Source organism: Cordyceps militaris (assembly GCF_000225605.1).
Source record: "Cordyceps militaris CM01 unplaced genomic scaffold CCM_S00001, whole genome shotgun sequence".
Lineage (NCBI taxonomy): Eukaryota > Fungi > Ascomycota > Sordariomycetes > Hypocreales > Cordycipitaceae > Cordyceps > Cordyceps militaris.
Window position 1 is genome coordinate 3,354,177 of NW_006271969.1, and position 24,448 is coordinate 3,378,624.

A 24,448-nucleotide genomic window follows, 5' to 3' on the forward strand; every position below is an offset into this window, starting at 1 on the left:
ACAAGGGTATATAGACCATGGTGATGGTTTTTGGACGCTCATGATATTAGCGTTGCTTTACCGTAATATGCATTTTTGGGGGAAACATTTGCATTTGGGCCAGGCTTGGGACACGGCATACAATGAGCGCCCATTCGACTTTTGGACTGTGGCGATATCGACAGTGGATTATACCATTTGGCTGCCATTGGTGGGCAGCGAACAGAAAGATATCCGGCCATGGAAGTTAGGAATAGATTTACTCATGCCAATAAATATGGTGCTTATTTAACAAGTGTTGTCGACTTGGTGAGGTGAAGATGAGACTTGATGAATGTTAGGTACCTACCAAGGTAAGAAACATAGCCCCATAATATCGACCGAATAGCGGCGCTATCAGACGAAATATCGGGTTTGGCCTGCCCTGGCCAGGCGCCCGGAGCGCACCGGAGGGTCAGGGGAGTTTTTTTTCTCAGGGATTTGGCCGGCCCGATTGGGGCCATGGCACAGATAAAGCTACACGTGACATGGGAGCTAGTCCACTCCTGGTTAGCAAGGGACCAACAAGCGTCGCAGTCGAGCTCTCAACGCTCAACCAGCGCGAAATTTCGCAGCTTTACGTGAGGGTCTACGCTCTGCCTTTTCTCCCCTCTCCCCAAACCTTTACACCCTTCTTCATCGCCCCCCCTCCTACCGCCCTTCTTTAGCATCGTTTTCTCCTCAAGTCATTCCCTTGGCTTGTTTGCTTAAACGATGTTCTCCAGAGCTCTTTCCGCCCCTCGCGTGGCGATTCGCCGGGCTGCTGTCGCTGCTACTCCCATTCGTCTGGGCGCCGTCGCTGCCGCTCGCTTCGTCACCACTGATGCGGCCTCTGCGTCTTTGAGCACCAATGTGCCCGAGGTATGCACCCTGTTTACAGTTTTCTTTTGCACTTGCTCCGACGGATACCGAATTTCATTCGGGTGAACCGGCTGTTGTCTGTGCTCGCTTGGAGCGGCAAATACTGGAAGATGGTGGATTTGTGTCAGCATCGTGTTGTCATGGCAAGACCACGCCAATCGAGCAGGACAACGTCGCTAACATCACCCTCTTTCCAATAGTCCGAGGATGAGCACTTCCTCGTCAACCTCTCCGACGAGAGCTTCGAGACCTACGAGCTCGACCCCCCTCCCTACACCATCGAGGTCTCCAAGAAGGAGTTGAAGCAGATGTACTACGACATGGTCAGCATCAGGTATGGACGACACGACACATGCTAGCAGGGCGAATCGATACACGCACCACCGTCTACCGATTCGTCTAATAGTATCACGTGCGGATCAAGGCTAATTGAGACACCCCTAGACAAATGGAAATGGCCGCCGACCGTCTGTACAAGGAGAAGAAGATTCGTGGCTTCTGCCACCTGTCCACCGGCCAGGAGGCCGTCGCCACCGGCATCGAGCACGCCCTAACCAAGGAGGACGATATCATCACCGCCTACCGCTGCCACGGTTTCGCCCTGATGCGCGGTGCCAGCGTCCGCTCCATCATCGGCGAGCTCCTCGGCCGCCGTGAGGGCATCGCCTACGGCAAGGGCGGCTCCATGCACATGTTCTCCAAGGGCTTCTACGGCGGCAACGGCATCGTCGGCGCCCAGGTCCCCGTCGGTGCCGGCCTGGCGTTTGCCCACAAGTACAACGGTAACAAGAATGCCTCCGTCATCCTCTACGGTGACGGTGCCTCCAACCAGGGTCAGGTCTTTGAGGCCTTTAACATGGCCAAGCTCTGGAACCTCCCTGCCCTCTTCGGCTGCGAGAGTGAGTCGAACTCACACCCTCTTTCTGACCTTGGTATGCTAATCGTCCCCAGACAACAAGTACGGTATGGGTACCTCTGCGGCCCGTTCGTCGGCCCTGACCGACTACTACAAGCGCGGACAGTACATTCCTGGTCTCAAGGTCAACGGCATGGACGTCCTCGCCGTCAAGGCCGCCGTCAAGTACGGCAAGGAGTGGACCGCAGCGGGCAAGGGCCCCATGGTCCTCGAATATGTCACCTACCGCTACGGTGGTCACTCCATGTCGGACCCCGGCACGACCTACCGCACCCGCGAGGAGATTCAGCGCATGCGCTCGACCAACGACCCCATTGCCGGCCTCAAGCAAAAGATTCTCGACTGGGAGATTACCACCGAGGACGAGCTCAAGAAGATTGACAAGGAGGCCCGCAGCCACGTCGCCGGCGAGGTCGCCGTGGCGGAGGAGATGGCCATCCCCGAGGCCAAGCCCCAGATTCTGTTCGAGGATATCTACGTCCCCGGCTCCGAGCCCCAGTACATCCGTGGCCGCACCAACGACGAGAACTACTACTTCAACTAAGAATGTTTCCTGAATGAAACCTCTTGGTTGCTGATATATTATTTGGGGAGAGAGTCAAAAGGAAGAAGGGAGGGCGTCGGAAGAGCCTGCTCATCTCCCGCTTTGGAAACGGCCCTTTTCTCTTTCTTGCCTTTGTTGCCTGCCTGCCATGTTTCACTTTATCGCGTTACTCTAATGAAATACCTAAGTTAGACGCCTTTTGTACAATAAATCGTTTAGATTAGAGTGTACGGGAGGTTCCTTTTTTTTCGAAATAAAAAATGTTGTTTCGATTTTTGTCTTTCGTGTGAACTGTAACTGGTCAATTATTGCATGTATTTGGTAGATTGACGGCATGCCCTCGCCCTGTATTCTTAACCCGCCGTTGTTGTTGCCCTTGTAATTTTTCCTTTTTTGCCTGCAGATTAAACCGCGAATGACCTTGAGCACGTCGGGCGGCGCCCTTTCCGCCGGCGTTCTGACTGCTCCCCTGCTTCCACGTCACCGTCAGCCCGTCCTTTCAGTTTCAAAGCATAAAAAAAACATATCTCAGCGCCCTTTCAAATGCCATCCCATTATTTTCCGTTTCTGGTTCAAGCTGGCGTCGCGATACTCGCTTTCTCCCCACTCTGTGGTTCAGCCGTGCTCCAAGGAATCGGTTAGCCTGCCTGTCGGATACAACGCAACCTACCTGGTTGGCGGCGTTGCGACAAAACATGGTAGCGGTCAGAAGAGGGCGGATTGTTTTAAAATCCGTGTGGCCAATATCACAGCTTGGCGCTGCCGAGACGGTTGGTGAGGAACCAATAAAGGCGTTCCCAGAAAGGTAATTTACACGGCCGATGAATCCGGTACCGGCGTGTAAGCCGTCCAACCCGTTCAAGTAGACGCATCACCTGTTCATAAGAAATACCAACTACTCAGATAGCCATGATCATTGTTCACATTCCAGCATTGAACGCGCAGTATGGTCTACATCAGCCGCCATGGTCAACGCTGCTGATCAGTATGCTGCGGAGTTTCCTATCCTGGTGTTTGCAGGTTGGGCGCGCCGACACGAACGATACCGGCTCTCCTCCCCCTCCCTTGCCTTGCGGGTCAATTCTACGCAGCCTTGTCTTACGCGGTCGTCAACATGCTGGTTAGGTTCTATTTTGGGGCGCGAAAAGAGGCCGAGTCCGTCCGTGAGGACTCACCCAGCTCGCCCGTATAAAGCACTCATAGCGTGCCCATTCAGTTTGCGCAGCTCTTCAGCAGTCGTAAAAGACACGGAAAGTATGGGAAAAGACGCCCAGATATTCCGCCGACCGCCGCGCTACGTCGTGGCGAGCCTGGTCTGCTCCGTCGGTGGGCTCCTGCAGGGCATCGACACGGGCATCATCGGCCCCGCGACCGTCATGGGCAGCTATGTCGACCACTTTGGCCACCCGAGCCCTGCGGTGCACGGGCTCGTGGTGTCGTCGATGCTCCTCTCCGCGGCCGTCACGTCGTTCCTCGCCGGGCACGTCGCCGACAGCCTGGGCCGGTCGTCGGGCATCGCCATTGGCGGGCTCGTCTTTGCGCTCGGCGTCGTGCTCGAAGCCGGGGCGGTGCATCTCGGCATGTTCATCGCCGGCCGTCTGGTCGTCGGCGTCGGCGAGGGCTTCATTAATGGCATCATGCTGGCGTGAGTAACATCCTTTGTGTGGTTTGGGCGGCGCTGACCCGGGGGGGGAGGGGTAGCGGCGGCGAAGCTTGGCGGAGATTCAGCACGACTTTCAAGCAAGCTGTGCGACGAGACGCATGTGTAGGAGGCCAGAGGGAAGGCTTCAGCCAACACAGGCAGTTTGAATCATGGGAGAACGTTGTGAAGGAGACTATGCTATGTTGTTTTTGGAATAATGTTGACCACTAAAAAGGGGTTGAATAGCAATCCAAGGTCCACACCCCCGTCTTCTGCCTTTAGATTGCTCCACACTTGTTTCCTAGTGCATATGGAGTCTTGTACGGAGTATTCTGTACAAATAGCAAAGTCAATGCATGAACAAGAATAGTTAGGAGCATGACCAAGGAATAAACATGGCAGTTGTAGGCATGACGGAGAGGAAATCGGGAGACGTGTCAGCATGCTTGGAGGCAACGAGATACTGTCGTCAATCTCACTCCCCCCCATTTTCCAGCCGCACTGAAATTGACTGGAATTCTGGAATTGAAATCAAAGACGCGGCCAAGATCTACAAAATCCACCAACTCTCCATCTTTCAGACCAACCCAGATTCGGCACAACAGACGAGACTGAGCAAAGCCACACTGTGCTGGCCTGCCTACGCGCTACCCCTGCCAGCTGCCCTCCAAGCTCTCGCGCTGCTCCCTCTTTCGATCCCACAAACTCGTCGTCTCTCCTGGGCCTGGGCCATCTTCATTCGTTATTTGGCTTCATTTTTCTTCTGAACATCAACTCCCTCGCTCGCTCATGTTATAATACATCTTCGCCGTCATGCGATTATCATCCTTTTGGCGCTATGCCGCCGCCGCCGTTGCTGGTAACCCTCCCCCTTATAGCCAGAATTTACCCCCCCCCCTCCCTCCGAGAAAACAACTCTCCGGAAGCACCTCTCCCATCGTCGCAAAAACACTCTCCAAATACTAACAATTATGCCCTGTCAGTCCTCGTACCCTCCCTCGCCGCCGCCGACGACGCAGACAACCCGACCGGCCAGTCCACCTTTGTCTCCCCCGACAAGGATCTCGGCTTCGCCTTTACCATTGGCGACGAGGACGTCAACGACTACTTTGTCACGATGCGCATGCGCACCACGCGCTCCTGGGGCGCCATCGGCCTCGGCAGCCACGACATGGCCGGCGCCCTCTACTTCGTCATGTACCTCAATGCCAAGGGCGACAACGTGACGCTCTCCCCACGCCTCGCCTACGGCCACTACGAGCCGCGCTTCTACGACGCCATGCGCTGGGAGTACCTGCCGGGCACCGGTGTCAAGGACGGCTTCGCCACCCTGTCGTTTCGCTGCATCGAGTGCCAGAACTGGCCCGGCGCCGACTCGGGCAAGGGCTACCTCGACCTCAACTCCAACAGCCAAAAGTCCATCTGGGCCCTCGGCCCCCGCCAGAAGCTGCACGCCGACGACCAGCGCGCGCCCCTGCGCTACCACGAGTCGCATGGTGTCTTTAGCATCGACATGGCGCGCACAAAGGGCACGGCCGACGCACCGGTCCTGACGGACAAGTCGGTGGATGAGGGCATCACCCAGGTGGAACATGTCACCAAGCTGTTTGATGTCAAGTCGTCGATGCACGCGGCGCTCATGACGCTCGCGATTCTCGTGCTCTTTCCGCTCGGCATTGTGCTGCTGCGTGTCGGGCGCTGGGCGAGCTGGCACGGTGTCAACCAGGCTGTGGCTCTTGTCATTGTACTCGCTGGCTTTGGCATGGGCATCGCCACCAGCTTCCATTACAACCGCGTAAGTGCCAGGACGTGCCATTAAAACACGTTTGTTTGCTAACGTTTATCACCCGCTACAGTCCATGAGCTTCAATTCGGCGCATCAGATTATCGGACTCCTCGTCGTCGCTTTCCTGCTCGGCCAGTTCACCCTTGGCGTCCTGCACCACCTCGAATACCGTCGAACGCGCGCCCCAACAAGATACGGTAGAATCCACGTTTGGCTCGGCAATGGCGTCTTACTCCTTGCCATGTTCAACATGCTCTAGTACGTACCAACCCTAAAGGAGTCGCCGTCATCCCTTCTTCTAACCCGCATGCAGTGGCTACTTTTTCGCCATGAACTTTGTCGCCGCTCTCGGCCTCTGCATCACCGTCATGGTGTTGTGCCTCACCGCCCTCTTCCTGAGCATCCGCCAGATCCGCGCCGCCAAGAAGCGCCGCATCGCTGCCGCCTTTGGTGCCGCGCAGGCCGCCTCGTACGGCGACGACCGATGGACCGACAACGAGCCCGGCACGGCGCGCGACCGGGACGACCACGACCCCCTGCCCAATCCCAGCGTCAAGAGGGCCCCCGGCTCGCCGTCGCCGTGGAAGAGCGGCAGCGGCCGCGTGTCGCATGAGGAACAAGGCCACGAGCTGGGCACCAGGACCAACAAGCCATTCCTCTAGACCATGTCTGCTGTTCAAATCTTTAGTGTAACATATCATTTTCTCTGGTTTTGTTCAAGTTGGGCGTTTTCGGTGCAGGGAGCTTGACAGCATACAGGTATACGTACTGTCATTGTTTGGGTGTCGTTTCTTCCCTTCTTCCACGGGCAACAATGCTACATGGCAGATTGTCTTGACATTCTGTCGGGTATCTTTCAATTTGGGTTTTACCGGCGGGTGATGTCTATCTCGATATTTTATATACTCGAACTTTGTTGGTAATGCAATCGTCTTATAATCTACTCGGTGATCCGTTTTATATCGTCTCTTCGTCTCTTCGTCTCTTCGTCGCTTCGTCTGTTCGTCTATTTGACTTCGTCTATGCCTCTTCATCCATTCATCTTCGTCTATTCATCCTCGTCATCGCCTTCCAGCCACACTTCGTGGCCATCCCCCTCCTTGACCAACAGGCTCGCCAGGCACGCACACACGGAGACGCCGCTGAGCGTCCACCACACCAAGCCGACATAGCCTTGGTTCAAGCCGAAGCCGTACACGGGGCCGCCAATCACGGGTCCCAGCGTCCGCGCCGCGCTACTGACGCTCTGCCCGAGCCCATGCACGGTCCCGAGCACGCTCGGGTGCGGCGCGCCGTTGTTGATGAGAATGGCCATGCTCGGCAGCGCAAACGTGCGGCCGACGACGTGCCCCAGGAGCACGGCGCCCATGGCCAGCCACACGGCCGCGCCCGCCTTGGCCGCCGGCGGCGCCACCGTGCTCGGCACCACCGACAGGTACGGCACGACAAAGTAGGCGAGCGGGAAGCACAGCAGCGACAGCCGCCACGAGCGCAGCGTGCCGAGGCGGGCGGCCAGCGTCGGGTACAGGAACAGCTGCATGGTGATGCCGATGGCGCCAATCATGGCCATGGCCACGCCGACGCGCTGCGGCTGCATGCCCAGGCCCCCCGTGAAGCGGAACGGCAGGGACGGCGTCGTGGTGCTGTTGGATGGGTCGTAGACGGGCGTGGAGAGAAAGACGAACCACAGACCGTTAAAGGTGCCAATGTGAAAGGCGAGGAAGAATTGCGCGATGAAGATGAAGATGACGTTGCGCGTGAAGATTTGCCGAAAGGGCAGGCGCTGGGTGTAGCGCGCACCGGACCGGCGTGGTTTTGCGCCGCCGCCAACCGACGCGGTGCGGCCGGCTTCTGTATCCGAGGTGTCTGGGAGCTCCATGTCGTGCGTCTCGAGCGCAGCATACGCGCCGCGCTCGTCCGGGCCGCTTTTTTGTCCCCAGATACGGCAGCGGCGGTACCAGGCGGCGAGGCGGCGGCCGACGCGCAGGCCGAGGTCGCCGGCGGGCCGCTCGCGCAGGGCGTCGAGCGTCTCCTCGATGCCGAGCCAGACGGCGGCGGCGGCGGCGACGAGGAACGCGGCGCTGACCATGTTGGGCAGGGCGTAGGGGTAGGCGCGGAAGAAGCGCACGCCGCCGAGCAGCGCCGGGTAGCTGCCGGCCGGGTCGGACAAGAGGCCGCCGAGGATGGGGCCGACGATGATGCCGACGTTGAAGGTCATGGGGAGGAGCATGAATGCGCGGGGTTGAAATTTCTTTTCCCTGACGATTTCGCTAATCCTGTAAAAACCAGTTAGTTGTTTTTTTTTTTTTTTTTTTTTGTTCTCTCTTGGAGAACGCACATGGTCCGCATCACGCCAATGTTGCCATTCGTCGCCCCCCCGAGGGTCCGAAATAGCAGCGCCTGCCAAAAGGACGTGGCAAAGCCAAAGCCTACGCACGACAGGCTGGTGCCGACGAGTCCGATGAGCAGCACCGTCTTGCGGCCGGCGCGCGGCGAGTCGGCCACGCGCCCCCAGACGAGCGCCGTGACGAACTGGGCGGCCATGAAGCTGGCGTGCAAGAGGCCGGCCTGCGTGGCGATGGCGGAGTCGGGCAGGGACGGGTCGAACCATTTGAGCTGGTAATACATGTAGGCCTTTTTTTTATCATCATCTTGTGAGTTTTTTGGTCGTTTGTCAAAAGTACGTTGCGGATGACAAAAGTCGGAAATCTCACCTGCAACGACGTCTGCACCAACGGCTCGCTCAGACGGGAGATGGTCAGGATGGCGAGCTGCCGTTTTTGGGGCATGTCCTTCCACGCGACGGGTTTCTTGCTGGTCTGCTCTTTGGAGACGGCCGGCGGCGGCGCATCACGGCTGTTCGGCACGGCTGGGAGCAGCACGCCGTCGAGCGAGGGCGGCCGCGGTGTGCGGCGGTCAGAGCTGGGTCTCATCGGAACGTGAGCCGCATGGCACGGGAACGATGTGTACAGGGATTTATACAAGGAAGAAAATCAGCAACATGGTAGAAGAGGGAAAAGGTCATGTTGGTCTGCTGAAGAAACTTTGGAGACGTTTTTGCTGGGGTCAGGCAGGCTTTGCCGGCTCCGGCGCCGGAAGATCGGCAGGAGGCAAACTGATGGTTCGTTTCGGGATTACGGGGGCTTACAAACTGGCTATCTTGGCTGAATGGAAATGAGAGTGCTGTCCATGCGATATCCGTGGAGAATGCTATATTCAACCTCTGCCTCTTTCTTTTTTTTCGTTGTTGTGCCAAAATCATGTACAACATGTACGATCTGTAACGGCGTGCGGAAATGGGCATTCCTCGGCGTCGGAATCCGGAATCCGCTGGTGTGGTGGCGCCATTGGCAGGCTTGCAGGGCGACGCTCCGATGAAACGGCCTTGCAGCGGCGAATGCCTGACCTGTTTCTCAGACTTTGAGGCTGATCAAGGTATAATTTATTTAGTGCGAATAAAGAAGCTTTGCATCATGTCAGACTATAATCGGTTCAACGTGGCCACTTGTAGTCTCAAGCCCACGCTACAAGTAGCCTACGTCAAGCAGCCAACGCTAGAAGCAAAACCCAGTGTCCCATTTTCCAAATCTCCTCCAGAATCGATTATTCATCAGCCCGGCTTGGTCTGTTGAATCCATTCGCCCGCCCTTGGCCGAATTTGCGCCGCCGTCCGCCGTGTCTCGTGGACCCGGCCACCCCCGGAACCGGAGGGGCCAGTGTGCAGGACCGGCCATGCACCCGGAGCTCTCCGGTGTCGTCCTAGCTTTCTAGCGCTTCCACCACCACACTGCAACAGGCATCAATTCCTCCTCTCATTTTTTTGTTATCCATCTGAATTTCTACAACTTGATTCCTTAGAACCCAGTCAGCAAGCAAACTGCATTATTTGCTCACAGGCATGACAACCCCAGCCACCACCACGCCATAATCTCTTCCTCCTACAAATCCATCCTCTCTCCCACCCTTCTTCCTCCCGCCACCACTCCCCAACCACACACACGCATCCCATCTCGCCATGGCCGCCCGCAAGATCCAAGTCGGCCATCTCGACGTGCGCGTCACCGCCGAGCCGCTCACCGCCGGGGCCTTTGCACCTTTTGGCGACGTCGTCGCCAACCCGCGGCCCGACGTGCTGCCGACCGCCTTTGCGCACCACGCCGGCTCGCTGCTGCTCCCCGACAACGCCGTCTCGGCCAACCAGGGCTTCGCCATCCAGTACCGGCACGCCAGCCGCGTCGCCAACCTGTACCGCGGCGACACGGGCAAGCCCGTCCTGAGCCTCTTTGTCTGCGCCGCCCGGCCGCTCTCCGCCGCCGGCGGCCGGCACGCCGCGTTTGTCGTGCGCAACCTCGAGCGCCACCCCTTCACCACGCAGACCTTTGCGCCCGTCGCGTCCTCGGCGGAGCTGTACCTCGTCATTGTCGCCCCGAGCCTGCCGCCGGCAGACGCGGACGAGGACACGCCGGCGCCACCGCCGGGCGACGCCGCGGGGATGACGCCGGGACGCGGCCTGCCCAACCTCAAGGAGCTGCGCGCGTTTGTGGGCACGGCGCGCCAGGCGGTCACGTATGGCGCCGGCACGTGGCATGCGCCCATGGTCGTGCTCGGCCCGCCCGGCACGACGCTGGACTTTGTCGTGACGCAGTTTGCGAGCGGCGTCGCCGAGGAGGACTGCCAGCTGCTCGAGTTTGAGGCCGAGGGGAGGCCGGAGCCGCAGCTGCGAGTGCAGATTCCCATTCACAACACGTCCACGAGGGGGAAACTGTAGAGATTCTGTTTTTCTCTAGTCGAGGATGCTAGTATATAGCTGTATATAACGAGACCACATAGACACATGGCCAGCATCCAGTCGAATGCGTCTGCATATTGGACACCCGGCGTTGCCCCTCCAAACCATGATTTATGTACATAGATTCAATCACACGTCAAATCAAGGTATTTTTATCAAAGTAGGTATTTTACTCGATTTTCCTTATTTAGCCACTTCGCGATATCATCTCCGAAACGATTAGTCATCTATAGGGTACACCTCAACTCCGCAACGGACACCATGCTTCTCTTTTCCCTCAGCCCCCGTACAGACTTGTCACACGGAGTGACTCGACGTTTTTTTTTCCTCTTCTTCTTCTTATTCTTCCTCTTCTCATAACATATAGCATGGCCGAAAAACTGGTCTCTGTGGACGCGCGCAACAAGCTCGAGGACCTGTCCGGCATCGTCATCCAGCCAGGCGAGAACCCATACGACGTCTTCATCAAGGCGTGCAACGATGACCCAGTATGTGCTCTTAATCTGTATTCCATGATATATTCACATTCTACACCGTTTGTGTTATTTCTCACCTACATTCCAGCAAGCCTCACGCTTTGATAACGTATATATAGGCCGAGATTCAGGCTCTCTACGATACTCATCGTGTAAAGCGCAACGCCCAGCAAAGAGAAAAGTTCCTCGCCACAGACTACAAAGAGCTCGTCATTGACCAGTATCTCCTCCGCCTGGCGAACCCGTCCATCCAGCCCGGCTTCCAAGACGAGCGCAACTGTCTCGTCTTCTGGGCCCGGCCGCCAGAACACGTCATCCTGCTCGCCAGCAAAGTCCAGCAACTACTCCAGCAAACGGCGCCAAGTAAGCTCCCCCCGTCCCAAAGACATGACTAGCCTTTTCTTTTCTAACAACCGCTCCCTTCAGACATCTGGCTCATGCCCGTCTACAGAATGCACATGACGGCCCTCGAAGTTGCCTTCTCCAAGACGCCCGAGGAGATTGCCGCCCTGACTGCCCTCATCCGGCCCGCCGTGCCCTCCATTGTGTCGCACACGCACCGCCACCGCGCCCGTCTCGTCAAGCCGTTTGTCTCGTACGACCTCTCTGCCTTTGCCCTCTCCTTCCTGCCCGCGTCCGGCGAGCCGCCGCTCTCGCCGCCGCCCGCCGGCGTGGACCTCGCGGCGCAAGACGTCACCGCCGGGGACGGCTACACGTACCACCACCTCCGCAGAGACGTCTTTGAAAAGGTACGCGCTGCCGGCGTCGAGGTCGGCTCGCGGTACCAGGTCCCCAGCGCCCACATCACCCTCGGCCGCTATCTGTCCGAGGCCGACCACGACACCCCGGCCAAGCGCCGTCGCTGGGTCGAGGCCGTCGACGAGGTCAACCGCTGGCTCGAGGCCGATGTCTGGGACAGCCACGCCGCCGCGTTTACGGGAGAGTGGGTTGTCGGGCAGGAACGCGGCCTGGACGCCCGCAGCGGCACCTTGTGGTATGGCGGTGGCAGAACTATCCAACTGGGCGAAGGTTTCTAGCCGCTGGTATCTTGCCATTCCACCAGTCAACGCATTTCGTTTCACGCCATAGGGCTCCCGCCATAGACAATAGATCATCACGCAACCCTCTCCCGTTCGCCCTTGGTCCGCCGTAGCCGTGCAGGTTTTGGTAATTTTTTGAATTTTTGTCTAGATTCACTTCAAGTGAAGCTGCTATTTTCATGACATAGAGAATTTCATTCCTTTTTGTAATAATTCGTTCCCTATGAACCATCCCTCAATCGAGGACACGAACCTCCCTTCGCCAGTTTGTTCCGATGCCCAAATGCAAGTCAAGGAAAGCACAAAAAAAGTGTGAGAAACCCCAGTATAGTTTTTTGTGCACTCAGAAAACAAGAGCAGCACCCTTGGTCTTCTTGTCACCACTGTATAGCGAAGAATAGTCAGTACATGTATCCTACAGCACGCCGGATGGCGAGCTACATCGGCCAGTAAAACGTACCCCAGCTCAAAGTGCTTGCAACGCTTCAGGGCGAGCTGGCACTTGGTCTTGCACTTAACGCATTCCAGTCTCAGCACAACCTTCTTGGTGGTCTTGGCCTTCTTGTGGAAGACGGGCTTGGTCTGACCACCGTAGCCGGACTGCTTGCGGTCATAACGACGCTTTCCCTGGGCGAAAAGCGAGGCCTTGCCGGCCTTGTACTGGGTGACCTTGTGCTGGGTGTGCTTGCGGCACTCCCTGCCCTTGCAGTACGTGTTGCGAGTCTTGGGAATGTTGACCTGTGTTCCAAATCGAGTCAGTGTTTCGTCGTTTGTGAGCGGGTGCGGTGGCGGGCAGTTCTCCGGCATGGGATGCAGAGTTTGACGGCGGAGATAGTTCGCATATCGGCCGGTCGTTGTGGTCGCACGAGATAGTCTTTCCTATGGTGGTTCATCGGTGCGTATTTGAGAGCTCAATTCGGACACAATTCCTGCCTCTTATTTCCTGCAAATTGATTCAGCAGCAATCGGCTGAGTAGTCGTCATTGTAGATGTTGGCGCAGGAAATTTCGTAGTCGAGGTGCCTGAGAGGCATTGTCGTCGAGATTCGGGAGGAAAGACTATCATCGTGCGTACGCAAACCGTCCGGTCGATACAGGAATGTTCTTTGTCGTCGAAAACTGCATCAAATGTCACGAGAGCTGGCCAAGGTCGCAGCACGTACCATCTTGACGACGTTGTGTGGATGTCGCTACGGTTGTTTGGTGATGCAAAGTTCCAAGGACGGGGCAAAATCAAGAGGTTTTGGTGATTTCTCGGTTTGTGGGAAACTAGGGTCGGCGCCATACCCCATTGAGTGTGGCTGGTGTGGTCAAAGTTGCGCTCCGTCTTGTCTCGCCAAAGAGTGTGCCCCTCTATCTCACGTGACTTCCGCTGTGGCGCAGAGCCGGTAGTGGGGCTGGACCAAATTGGATCCGGATCAGTTTACTTGACAACGCTGCTGGCTTTGAAGGTATCGTGGGAAATGCAACTGCTGAGAGTCAAATCTGATGCCATTATGAAAAGTGGAAATCAAACGTCCGATGGCTAAATACGCGGTTATGAATAGCTGGCCCTCTCCAATAAATCTGGACATGGGCTGATTGGGTGATTTGCCAAAAGCGCAGTTGACCTGGGATCTGATGTACATTAAATCCAAGAGCCTCCATCGGCGGGCACAGAGCTCGTATCTGACACGCTGCCTTCCAGCTCCTCATCTGGGATCCAAAGCTGCTGCCTGATGCTGTTCTACAGCGCGGCCACATCAGCAGGGGACCTCTTGTCAGCCGCGGCACCGTCGCTCGCAAAACGCTCGTCCTTGCCCGCCACTCGTCGTAGTCCGCCGCGCGCCGCTCCTTCACGCATCATGTGCACGCGCCCCTCGGTCGTGTCTGCACCAGACACGACCGTCTCGACAGACGAGTGCTCGTCGAGACAGCGCGCCAAGCTCTCGGTGGCGAAATACTGCTGGTAGTCGAGAAACGTCGCGCAGTCGTCGTCGGCGTGGAAACGCGGCCGCAACGAAGCCGACGTCGGCGACGGCGACAACACAAGGCTGCTGCTGCTGCTGCTGCCCCCGCGGCGCTGGCAAGGTGACAAAGCCTTGAAGCGCATGGCGGCGCCGCTCTCGTCGCTGGCGGCGGGCCGCGTTGGAGCAACGACGACGGAGGAGGAGGACTCAATCCAAGCGACAATGGACCGGACGCTACGGCTCGGGCTCAGGACGGCAGACTGGTCCAGGAGCGGCGGCGGCGGTCCGCGGCGACGTCCGAGGTTGTAGGAGAAACTTCCGGGAATGGCCTTGTGCTCACGCTCGCGGTCGATGATGCTTCTGGGGGAGCTGGTGGCGGAGCTTGCGGCGTGGACAGCGGGGATGTCGGCGGTGTGATGCATTTTGAACGAGGTTTTGGTGAGTTGTTAGCTGGGAGCGTTGGAGAGGAGCAGGGAGGTTTGGAATCGGGAATCATATGAACAGCGGGAAGAAAATTGTTGAATGCTGCGCGGCCGAGTCCAGTCCCTCAAGGTGAGTGACATCTGAGAAGCAGGCACCCGTGACAACACCCGCGAAGCACAGTCGAGGGGATGCAAACGAGCCCGTCAATATTTTCCGTTTTGCTAAATATGCCAGTAAAATATCTATACGTTCCTCTCTATCTGATGATTTTGGACTCCAAGCAACTGTGATGGCGTAGACACATATCTAGGATCTATCACGGTACGTCTTCCTAAGTCTCTGTTTCTTACATAACTCGCTTCGACTGCCCGTGATTCCCATGAGAAAAGAAACAAGAAAAAAAAAACTCCCCCATTTATACATTTGCCCCCACTCCCCGTTTATTTCTTCTTGGCAAACTTGGGAGTGCCAATGTCGCTGCCGCGCAGCTTGACGTTGAGGATGCGCTCCATGTTGGCGAGGACCTTTTGGTCGGGGGCGGCGGTGCCGCGCTCAAAGTCGGCGACAACGGTCTGGGTGGTGTTGCACTTGGTGGCGAGGTCCTTTTGGGTCATCTTGGGCTCCATCTTCTGGCGGGCCTGGGAGATGACGTCGCCGACCGTCTTGCCGATGGTGTTGGGCTTGACAATGTCGTCGGAGCGGTCGACCTTGGTGAGGCGCTGGCCTTCGCCGGTGCCGGTCTGCGAACGGGGATGCGAGTTAGTCATGGGAAGAAAAAAGATAGATGGAGGGCAGAGAGATTTTCGGAGAGACACCACATCGTCTGTGGCAGACGAGCAAAGGCACGGGCATTTGGCCACCGTTGCGGCAAATGGTGTCACGCGCAGGTGGGTGGCGGGGTTTTCCCTCTCTCTTTCTCGCCATGGTGGGAGGAGGCACGTACTGAGTTGGCGGACGAGTACTTCTTTTCAGTGCTGATGGCAGCGCCGGATCGCGCAGCGGCGTTGAGGGCGGCCTTGCCGCGGACGACGGTCTCGCGAGCGCCAGCACCGGGGCCACGAACGCGGCTACCAATCTTGGTTTGCGATTCCCAGTCGTCGGACATGATGTGTGGTTTTGGCGGGGTTGACGGTGTTTGGACGGACGATGTTCTTTCGTGGTTGGGAGTAGTGCGTCGGCGGTGCCAAAAACGTGGATTGCTGGATAGAAGAGAGGAGGAGTATATGTTCAGGGCAAGATGGAGACGAGTTTGCCAGGCCCTGTTGGAATATATAATCCGAAAGGGTTGACGGGATCGGTGGGGAAAAAACGCAAGTGGCCTCTTGGAGCTTTGAGTCAACCGGCGGGCGGGCGGTAAGAAGGTAAGACGAGCGAAGAGTGCACCGCCACTGGGTGGCTCGTCGGCGCAAGGCTGTTTCCATTACGGAGCATAGCGTGCCGGCTTTTGAAATCTAGCACATTCCACCACTACGACGGAGCCATCCGAGGTGACGAAACCTCAAGTACCTTTCGCGGAAAATATGCTACTATTCAAGTAAATACACTTGACCAAATAAGCTCGCTCTGATGTAATCGACGGCTTCGCCAACCTTTATTCATAAATGAAAACAGCAAGATAAGGCGGGGTTGTAGTAGAAACATAACGTCCCGACTGTTGTGTGAGCCACCACGCTATGACGGCATCACCCAGCGTCTCACGGCCCACCAAACGCAACCACCAACGCTCACTGTCGCTGACACACTTTGGTGTTTGATAACAACGGCCGCCCCGTCAAACTTGCCCACCCATTCAGCAACAAGTCAACCCATAACTACCATGATGGCCCGATCCTCAATGCCTTGATGCAACCCTCTGGTAGACACGCCTGAGAGCCATCTCTGCCACAGCCACCAGCCAGGCTCTCCTCTCCAGCCCATGGACAGCATCGACGACTCGCCGCTGTCTCTGGCCGTGGTGCACATTGCCGACCTCGCGGACCGGTTCCGCCGCCACTGGCCCCAAGCGATTCTCGTCTCTGCGGCCTTTTCTCTTTACTACGCGCTGCTCGGCCGCCGCAGCCATGTCCTCCTCATCGCCGCCGCCGTCGCGGCGCTCACATCGCCCTCGACACTCGCCCGCCACGTACCGTCGCTCCTCGGCGCCGCCGTGATCGCCGCGTGCAGCCTCGTCGCTCTTCGACTCGCCATCCTCACCACCGCCCACGTCTTCCTCGACGCGCCGACACGCTCGGCCGGCAGCAGCGTCTTTCTCCCCAGCCGCACCACGCACACCCGCTTCTTCCCCGAGAAGCACAGCTTCGCCTACTCCTACCTCACCGTCGGCGTGCGCGTCGGGCTGCGCGCCCGCAACGTCAACGGCATCCTCGCCGTCGATGCGCCACCCTCCGCCCGCGGCAGCTGGTGGGCGTGGCTCGCGTCGCCGCTGTACGAGGTCGATGCCGCGCGCCACCTCGCTCGCGGGCCCGACGGCGGCGGTCTGCGCGCCAAGCTCGATCGCTTCCTCGCCAGCCAGTCGGTCGACCCCGGTGACTACCCGCACGCCTTCCTCGTCACGGCGCCCGTCTTCCTCGGATACAGCTTCAACCCGGTCTCGTTTTGGTACCTCTACTCACCCGCCAAGGTCCTGTCCGCCATGATCCTCGAGGTTAACAACACCTTTGACGAGCGCCGGCCGTACCTCGTCTTTCGCGACTTTGACCAAGAAGCCAAGCACATCCAGTCGACTGATCCCACCTCCACCGACACCACGCCGTCTAAAATCGCAGCATCCTTCGAAAAGGACTTTCACGTGTCGCCGTTCAACTCGCGCAAAGGCTCCTACAGCCTCCTCGCCAAGGACCCTCTCGGCCCCGGCATGGCCGCCTTTCGCGGCCTCGACGTCACCATCACCCTGCAGTCCTCCAAGGGGCACCCAAAACTCGTCGCCCGTCTCGTAAACCAGCACGACGCCATTGACGTGGCCGCTATGACGGCCCTGCGCAAGCTCCGCTTCGTGTGCCGCTACTTCTGGATCGGCTTCGCCACGTTTCCCCGCATCGTCAAGGAGGCGGCCGCGCTCTTCTTCCGCCGCCGCCTGCACGTCTGGTTCCGTCCGGAGCCGCGCGCGCAGAGCCTCGGCCGCCACGCCACGTCCACCGAGCGTCGCCTCGAAGCCGTCTTCCGCGCCTACCTGCGCCACCGCGTCGAACAGGCGCCCGAGGCCCTCCGCGTCCGCTACGTTGCCAGCGGCATCACCCCGGCCGACGCCGCCGAGCACGTCTTTGCCTCGAGCACGGCCCCAGCAATGTCGTCTACCTGTGATGTCGAGATTCGCGTACTGACGCCCGTCTTCTACGCCCGCTTCGTCCACTACGCGCACGACGTGGAGGGCCTCTTCAACGAGCTGGCCGAGAGCTGTACCGTCGCCGTCGATAACCCCGACATGCTGCCGCATATTTTTCTGAAGAAGGCGCCGCCGCCGCTTCTCCGCGCGTCTGGTGTCCTCGAGTATGCGGCGTTCAAGGTGATTCAGGTCCTCCGGCGCATGCCCGCGGCCATCAAGCGACCCATGACATCGGCAGAGTGGAGCGCGGCGCCGCCGTGCAAACCGGTGGACATTCGAGAGTTTCGCATCTCCCCCATGGATGCGTACGTGCTCGAGCACGGCAGCGACAGCGTCAAGAGAACCTACCGAGCGGCCGTGGTCCGCCTGTTCCTGGCCGACCGCTTCTTTCTGGGCAGCTTGGAGTTGCTGTCCGCTGTGGAATTTGTGTGCGTCGCCGGCGTCGCTTACCTTTTAATATCCGCTTTCAAACGCTCATAACCAATCCTGAGCTCTTCTTATACCAGCAAAACGTTCCATGTTCAATCCTTCATAGACACGCATCACTAGACACTGTACAATCACACATTCTCATGAAAATACCGTGTTATTTCATGCTTAGTCTTATACTTCACAGCCGCAGCCCAGAAAGTAGATGTAATTTTTAGATTGCCACCCCCGTGATAAGTGTGATCGAGCAGTCCAAGTTCTTAGGAACTCCAGAAGCTGCGGGTGTCATAGAGAAGAAAGTTCTTAATAATAGAGCAAACCGCCAATTCCAGAAAATTAACAAAAGTTATAGAAAAAAAGCAAAACGAAACCTCGCAGCATTACCTCGCATACGGGTGGAAACCCCCTCTGCCGCCACCACGGCCGCCACCGCGATAGTTGCCGCCACTGCCGCCGCGGCCTGGGTTCTTGGGTCCGGTGGGTGCATTGGCCGGAGGAGCATCGTGACCGCCTCGGCCATAGCCACCTGGCTGAGGGTCATCATACATGCCCTCCCAGGATGTTGCATTGCCCCCCTGGTGGCCGCCGCCCATGCCGCCGTATCCTCCTTGGCCGCCAAAGCCACCACGCCCACCGCGACGAGCACCACCAGGGCCCTGCGGGGGCTGTTGCTGGAACTGGTCAAAATTGTTGCCATCGAAGCCGCCTTGGGAGCCGCCGCCACCTCCATTGCTCTGGCTGGTGGGGCTAGCGCTGCCTTGCTGCTGTTGTTGATGTTGTTGCTGCTGCTGTTGCATCATCTGCTGCTGCATCTGCTGCATCATTTGGGGGTTCATGTTGGCCATCATGTTTGAGCCCCCTTGACCACCACCGCCACGGCCCATCATCTGCTGCATCTGTTGCATCTGCATCATGTTCTGCCACATGGCGGGGTTCATGTTGTTCATGCCGCGGTTCATGGCCATCTGCGACTGCATCATGGTAAAGTACTGTTGCATGCGCTGAAAGTACTGTGCCATGACTTGAGGGGTCATGCCGCTGTTGCCCATTTGCTGCATGCCTTGTCCTTGATCATCTCCCTTTTTGAACTTGTTGCGCTTAGCTGCGTCCTCTTCTTCACGCAGATTACCGCGAGGCTGCGCGCGTTTCACTTCAATGGGCTTGCCATGGATTTCGAGAGGGATATTGATGCATGCGTCGACGCCAGCTTCACTTTCGAACGTGACGAATCCAAAACCTCTAGGTCGCCCAGTGTCCTTGTCCATCATGAGCGTGGCGTCGATAACACGGCCGAACTGCGCAAAAAACTCTCGGAATTCTTGATCCGTCGTGTCTTGGCTGACGCCACCAACAAAGATCTTGCTCGTCTTCTCCTGCTCATCGCGAGGAATAGCCCGCTTGGGATCAATCTGGGAAATCATTAGATACTTTTGGATGTATGCAAGTTATTACGGTGCTCACAATTTTGCCATCGAGATAATGCTCCTTGACCATGACGATGTTGACGGTCTTGGCATCCTTGAATGTCAGGAAACCGAAACCTCGAGATCTCCCTGTGTTGCTGTCACGCATGACAGTACATTCGACGACTTCGCCGAACTGAGAAAAGTAGTCACGCAAGGACTCTGTATTACGTACGTTAGTGGCGGCTCCTGTTCGCTCCCAGAAACCTGGCATGACTTACGATCAGTAGTTTCCCAATTCAGGCCACCAATGAACATTTTGCTATATTACGCATGTTAGTGAATCTCTGCCTAGAGCAACGATGCTAGCCGGTGGTGTATTTGCAATATGAAACACTGCAAAAGTTGTAGCCAAAACCCTCGGTGAGCCTGGGCGCAATTCGCTGCGTGGAAGTGGGTATCAAGAGTGTCGTGGCCGCCGTGCATGGTCCAAGGCAGCATTGAAAAATAATACCAAGCTGGAACAGGAACAGGTATGATGCATCATAGTGTTGTTGAAGTGCTATTTCAGGGCATACGCCGTTTCGGCAGCCTGGCATGCTGGCTTTTCATATGCAAACTGCAACTGGACGTCGATATGCGGTGAGAATGGCGGTAGTAGACGGTGTAGACGAGTAGGGAGACATGAGAGCCAGATAGCTCGTAGCACGACCATCAATTTGAAGGAAAAAGCCCCAGATCAGATATTGCCGAAAATCGTTTTCTTTTTTTCTCTGTGTCTGAGCTGTTTTTCGTCTTCTGCTATCGTTGACTGTCTGCTTGTCTGTGTTTTTCTAGGCTCATATGGAACTGGAGCGCTACCCGCCATAGTCTGGTAACAGTCCCCGAGGCCTGCAGGCTATTCTCTTCGTACTCTATCAGATGCTGTATCTGAGAGCTATGGAAGACACGAGTGTCCTATGCTGTCTATGCCGAAACGAAAAAGTCTTGAATCTTCCACGAAGTATAAACTTCGCTTCGAAGCAGGATAGACTCTGATTTCTTGCTTTGTCGGCGCATTTGCAGCAGCGGACAGGGTAACCATCTGCATGCATAGGCTTGCTCTACCAAGCTCATCGTGGTGCACAAAAGCCCAATTCGACTGCACTGTCCTCTTGGACCATATCTGACATGCTAACCAATACTTGACAGTAAATGGTTGACGAAGCAACCTCGGCCACCACTCTCTGCGACCTACTACCTTGGCTCGGGGTTGGGGGGGCAATGTAAAATGACTTCACAGAAACACCAAACTGAACGCTTAAGGATTACACCGGGGACAAGAGACTTACCCATCATCTTTGGCGCTGGCCTTGTGCACTGTACCGAACGCGGGAGCCGCCGATTCTAGCTCATGCTCTGGTTCTGGAGGAGCATAGCTGTTGGATGTGGGGGCTCCAGCACCACCACCGAGGTTGAAGTCGACATCGTCGTCGTCGTCATCGTCTCCTTCATCCATGGCATTGCCGCCTTGATTGTTTGATGATTCGGCTGCAGTAGTCTGCGGTGCTGGCGCACTGGGAGCAACAGGTTCGGCCGGTTTGGGGGGTTGAGGGCCAGTTGCACCTTTGGGAGCGTCGCCATCCTCATAACTTCAGCAGAATTAGCGATTGCGAGAGAGAAGAGCAGCATGGCGCGATGGGCGGCACATCAACATACAGGTCTGCAAAGAGATCCTCCTCAAAGTTTTCCGATTCAGCCATGTTGGTGTGGAAGGACGATAACAATCTCTGCTTCGGAGCGATCTGATCTAGTCGCAAATTATCTAGAAAAGGATAGAATATGCTGTATAGGCTATCGGAAAGATGCAGCTATGATCAATCCCCCAAGCTTGATGGTAGATTATCTTGTTTGTCAAAGCTAAGATTGATCACCGGCGAAAACTGGGGGGGGGCTCTCATTTGAAGAGGGAAAGCGGCAGTGCGGGCATTCGCAGTGGGGTATTGCATGACTAAGCCGCATCTGTGCGTTGAGGCGGTCGCCGAAACGGCCCTGAAAACCGGCCTGTAGGCGGACACAGCTAGCGCGCCACTGTGACACTCGCTCTACCTCAACAGACCACACTGTCTTGCCTCGCCCTACCTCAGAAAGCATCCTCCAGCTGTTGACTGATTCACAGGATGAGGCGCCGGCCGAATCACCTGGAATCCTATTCGTGAAACATGTGGTCATCTTCAAGCAGCGGCAAGAAGCCGGCGAATTCTGTGAGTTGCTGTTCTTTGCGCCTCCCCGCGCCGCGATGCTCGCTCTTTCAGGACACTGACAACCCCGCTGTCGCAGGAGATGGTCCAAGTTGGTATGTTCGCCGCCGAAGTTTTCGATCATCCCGTGTCCGCTACGACGAGGCCGTTCCAATTGTATATTTGCTAACAGCAGAGCCGGCAAACCTGCAGAGCGATCTGAGTATGTTCGACCGCCCCGCTGCCCGCCTCTTGGAACTGCTCGGCTGACCTGCTGACAGCTCCTCATCACCATTCTGGCGACCACAGCTCGAGAGGAATTCTTCTAGACGAAGTGTCACGGCGCCAGCGCCGCGCGATCCCAATGCCGTCATTGGGGCGGCGTATTCGCATGCCGACATGCTGAAGCTTGATGCTCTGTACGTGACTTGTCTCGCTGGTGCCCTACGCCGCTCAATGCTAATGGCCAACACAGTAATGTCTCGAACTCTTCCTCACGACCTAAAACGCCTCCCTCAAGTTCGACCTCTAGGTCACGGCCCAGCGATGCCTCTCCGCCCCAGAAACACAATTCTGGCCGCAAGTCCCCACCCTTCAAGAGTTACATCAACTTTCTCTCCAACACAAACGACGACTGGAATACTGAAGAAGATGAGATGGGCTACGACGATGACGATGGCGACGACTTTGGATTGCCCAGTCTTTCCAATATGAAGCGAAGAAGTCGCAAGATGGCAGCGCAGCAACAGAGCAACGCCGCCGTCCCGCCAAGCTCGTTCAGCAATTCATTTGGAAGCTATGGCCGACATGCGTCTGACAGTGCAGACATTGCTGTCGAACGGCCTGTGTCTTCTTATCCTATGCCACGTAAGAGTGAGGGAAAGATTCTCAGACCGCAATATAAAGACATTCTCAAAGGTGTGTTGGCTCGACGGCTTCCAAGAAAGATGCTAATCAAGACAGATCCTGCCAACGCACTACACCTAATAAACTATCCCTCTGTCTCCACTAATGCCACGCCGAAAGAGGCTGATGCCATCAACTCTCGAATTACGCGAATAAACAAGTTCAAACGACTGCTGCAGGCAACTTCGCTCTCGCTACCAGACTTAAGGGCATTGGCCTGGTCAGGGGTGCCAGAAGAAGTGCGCGCTATGACGTGGCAGCTTTTACTTAGCTACCTGCCAACAAATAGCGAACGTCGAGTCGCAACGCTTGAACGGAAGCGAAAGGAGTACCTGGATGGGGTGAAACAGGCCTTTGAACGAGTGGGGACGAGCAGCACACCGGGGAAGTCGCGTGGCCTGGATGAGGCTATCTGGCACCAGATCAGCATCGACGTGCCCCGAACGAACCCACATATTGAACTGTACAGCTACGAGGCGACACAGCGATCTCTTGAACGAATATTATACGTCTGGGCCGTGCGGCACCCTGCGAGCGGATACGTCCAGGGCATCAACGACTTGGTTTCGCCGTTCTGGCAGACGTTCCTTGGTCTGTACATTGCCGACCCGAATGTTGACTCTGGCATGGACCCCGGGCAGCTACCACGAACGGTCCTGGACGCCGTGGAGGCGGATTCGTACTGGTGCCTAGCGAAGCTTTTGGACGGTATCCAGGACCATTATATCGTTGCACAACCGGGCATTCAGCGTCAAGTGACTGCCTTGCGCGACCTGACTGCCAGAATAGACTCGACCCTGTCCAAGCACCTCGAAAAGGAAGGCGTGGAGTTTATCCAATTCAGTTTTAGATGGATGAACTGTCTGTTGATGCGAGAGATTAGTGTCAAAAACACGATTCGCATGTGGGACACATATCTAGTACGTCGGTGCTCTTGCGACATCTCCACCACACCCTCAGCTTTGTGCTCGGCTAACGATATCCTTTAGGCTGAGGAACAGGGGTTCTCCGAGTTTCATCTATATGTTTGTGCTGCGCTTTTGGTCAAGTGGTCCGACAAGCTTGTCAAGATGGACTTTCAAGAGGTCATGATGTTCCTCCAGAGCCTGCCCACTAAGAACTGGACGGAAAAGGACATTGAGCTGCTCCTCAGCGAGGCTTTTATTTGGCAGAGTCTGTACAAGGGGTCAGCGGCACATCTCAAGGGCGGGCCGACTAGGCCGCTTCTTTCGGATCTGCAGCTGTAGCTATGTCCTGTCGACACTTGGGGTGGCAATATATGGGATATTATACCTTGGTATATAATACAAAAGCGGGAATGACTTGTTGAAAATACACACAAAATTTTGCATGGGAGGATGATTTTACGACTTTTCGGAGATTTTGATGATACTGAAATCATGTCGAAACGACTAGCACAGCTAAAACAACGCCAGCACATCTACAATGACTACATATGTGTGCATCGAAAGGATCAAGTGGCATGGACCGACATTAATTAGTACTATATACGAATTGCCAAGCAACTCAAAAATGCTTTCTAATAAGAACGAACCCCCCCTCATATTTACTCCAACGTTGATTATTGTACAACGGCTGTATCTGGCTTCTGTATGACGCGCATGGATATCTCAAAACAAAAATACATAGCACACGATATATATGACAATGAAACGGTGCATTTGCTGACACGTTGCACCGGTGTATCCAATGCTCCCCCCCTCTT

At 56.5% G+C, this 24,448-nt stretch overlaps 11 protein-coding genes across 11 annotated transcripts; 6 read left to right on the forward strand and 5 right to left on the reverse strand.

Annotated features, from left to right (window-relative positions):
* Window positions 1–732: 732 nt before the first annotated feature.
* On the forward strand, window positions 733–2,339 carry CCM_01079 (pyruvate dehydrogenase E1 component alpha subunit; the record flags this gene model as incomplete). The annotated part of the gene is given in 5 exon segments (XM_006666237.1): window positions 733–879; window positions 899–1,000; window positions 1,080–1,213; window positions 1,324–1,778; window positions 1,831–2,339. The coding sequence occupies 5 exon segments, from the start codon at window positions 733–735 to the stop codon at window positions 2,337–2,339; spliced, it is 1,347 nt and encodes a 448-aa protein (XP_006666300.1).
* Window positions 2,340–3,595: 1,256 nt separating this feature from the next.
* Window positions 3,596–3,988, forward strand: CCM_01080 (MFS sugar transporter; the record flags this gene model as incomplete). The annotated part of the gene is made up of 1 exon (XM_006666238.1): window positions 3,596–3,988. The coding sequence occupies one exon, from the start codon at window positions 3,596–3,598 to the stop codon at window positions 3,986–3,988; it is 393 nt and encodes a 130-aa protein (XP_006666301.1).
* Window positions 3,989–4,794: 806 nt separating this feature from the next.
* CCM_01081 (cellobiose dehydrogenase) lies at window positions 4,795–6,429 on the forward strand (the record flags this gene model as incomplete). Its single annotated transcript, XM_006666239.1, has 4 exons — window positions 4,795–4,840; window positions 4,965–5,776; window positions 5,838–6,010; window positions 6,081–6,429. 4 exons carry the CDS (start codon window positions 4,795–4,797, stop codon window positions 6,427–6,429), a joined length of 1,380 nt encoding a protein of 459 aa, XP_006666302.1.
* A 386-nt stretch (window positions 6,430–6,815) lies between these two features.
* Window positions 6,816–8,700, reverse strand: CCM_01082 (Major facilitator superfamily transporter; the record flags this gene model as incomplete). Its single annotated transcript, XM_006666240.1, has 3 exons — window positions 6,816–8,043; window positions 8,106–8,401; window positions 8,482–8,700. 3 exons carry the CDS (start codon window positions 8,698–8,700, stop codon window positions 6,816–6,818), a joined length of 1,743 nt encoding a protein of 580 aa, XP_006666303.1.
* A 1,082-nt stretch (window positions 8,701–9,782) lies between these two features.
* CCM_01083 (Ureidoglycolate hydrolase) lies at window positions 9,783–12,069 on the forward strand (the record flags this gene model as incomplete). The annotated part of the gene is made up of 4 exons (XM_006666241.1): window positions 9,783–10,513; window positions 10,924–11,044; window positions 11,152–11,395; window positions 11,459–12,069. 4 exons carry the CDS (start codon window positions 9,783–9,785, stop codon window positions 12,067–12,069), a joined length of 1,707 nt encoding a protein of 568 aa, XP_006666304.1.
* Window positions 12,070–12,415: 346 nt separating this feature from the next.
* Window positions 12,416–13,566, reverse strand: CCM_01084 (60S ribosomal protein L44; the record flags this gene model as incomplete). Its single annotated transcript, XM_006666242.1, has 4 exons — window positions 12,416–12,455; window positions 12,533–12,951; window positions 13,147–13,468; window positions 13,499–13,566. 4 exons carry the CDS (start codon window positions 13,564–13,566, stop codon window positions 12,416–12,418), a joined length of 849 nt encoding a protein of 282 aa, XP_006666305.1.
* Window positions 13,567–13,797: 231 nt separating this feature from the next.
* Window positions 13,798–14,442, reverse strand: CCM_01085 (uncharacterized protein; the record flags this gene model as incomplete). The annotated part of the gene is made up of 1 exon (XM_006666243.1): window positions 13,798–14,442. One exon carries the CDS (start codon window positions 14,440–14,442, stop codon window positions 13,798–13,800), a length of 645 nt encoding a protein of 214 aa, XP_006666306.1.
* Window positions 14,443–14,883: 441 nt separating this feature from the next.
* CCM_01086 (Multiprotein bridging factor 1) lies at window positions 14,884–15,548 on the reverse strand (the record flags this gene model as incomplete). Its single annotated transcript, XM_006666244.1, has 3 exons — window positions 14,884–15,183; window positions 15,259–15,351; window positions 15,387–15,548. The coding sequence occupies 3 exons, from the start codon at window positions 15,546–15,548 to the stop codon at window positions 14,884–14,886; spliced, it is 555 nt and encodes a 184-aa protein (XP_006666307.1).
* Window positions 15,549–16,116: 568 nt separating this feature from the next.
* On the forward strand, window positions 16,117–18,245 carry CCM_01087 (uncharacterized protein; the record flags this gene model as incomplete). Its single annotated transcript, XM_006666245.1, has 2 exons — window positions 16,117–16,189; window positions 16,303–18,245. 2 exons carry the CDS (start codon window positions 16,117–16,119, stop codon window positions 18,243–18,245), a joined length of 2,016 nt encoding a protein of 671 aa, XP_006666308.1.
* A 329-nt stretch (window positions 18,246–18,574) lies between these two features.
* CCM_01088 (RNA recognition protein, RNP-1) lies at window positions 18,575–21,339 on the reverse strand (the record flags this gene model as incomplete). Its single annotated transcript, XM_006666246.1, has 5 exons — window positions 18,575–19,603; window positions 19,656–19,819; window positions 19,879–19,919; window positions 20,929–21,228; window positions 21,296–21,339. 5 exons carry the CDS (start codon window positions 21,337–21,339, stop codon window positions 18,575–18,577), a joined length of 1,578 nt encoding a protein of 525 aa, XP_006666309.1.
* A 459-nt stretch (window positions 21,340–21,798) lies between these two features.
* Window positions 21,799–23,969, forward strand: CCM_01089 (GTPase activating protein (Gyp1), putative; the record flags this gene model as incomplete). Its single annotated transcript, XM_006666247.1, has 4 exons — window positions 21,799–21,932; window positions 22,098–22,235; window positions 22,292–23,642; window positions 23,712–23,969. 4 exons carry the CDS (start codon window positions 21,799–21,801, stop codon window positions 23,967–23,969), a joined length of 1,881 nt encoding a protein of 626 aa, XP_006666310.1.
* Window positions 23,970–24,448: the final 479 nt, after the last annotated feature.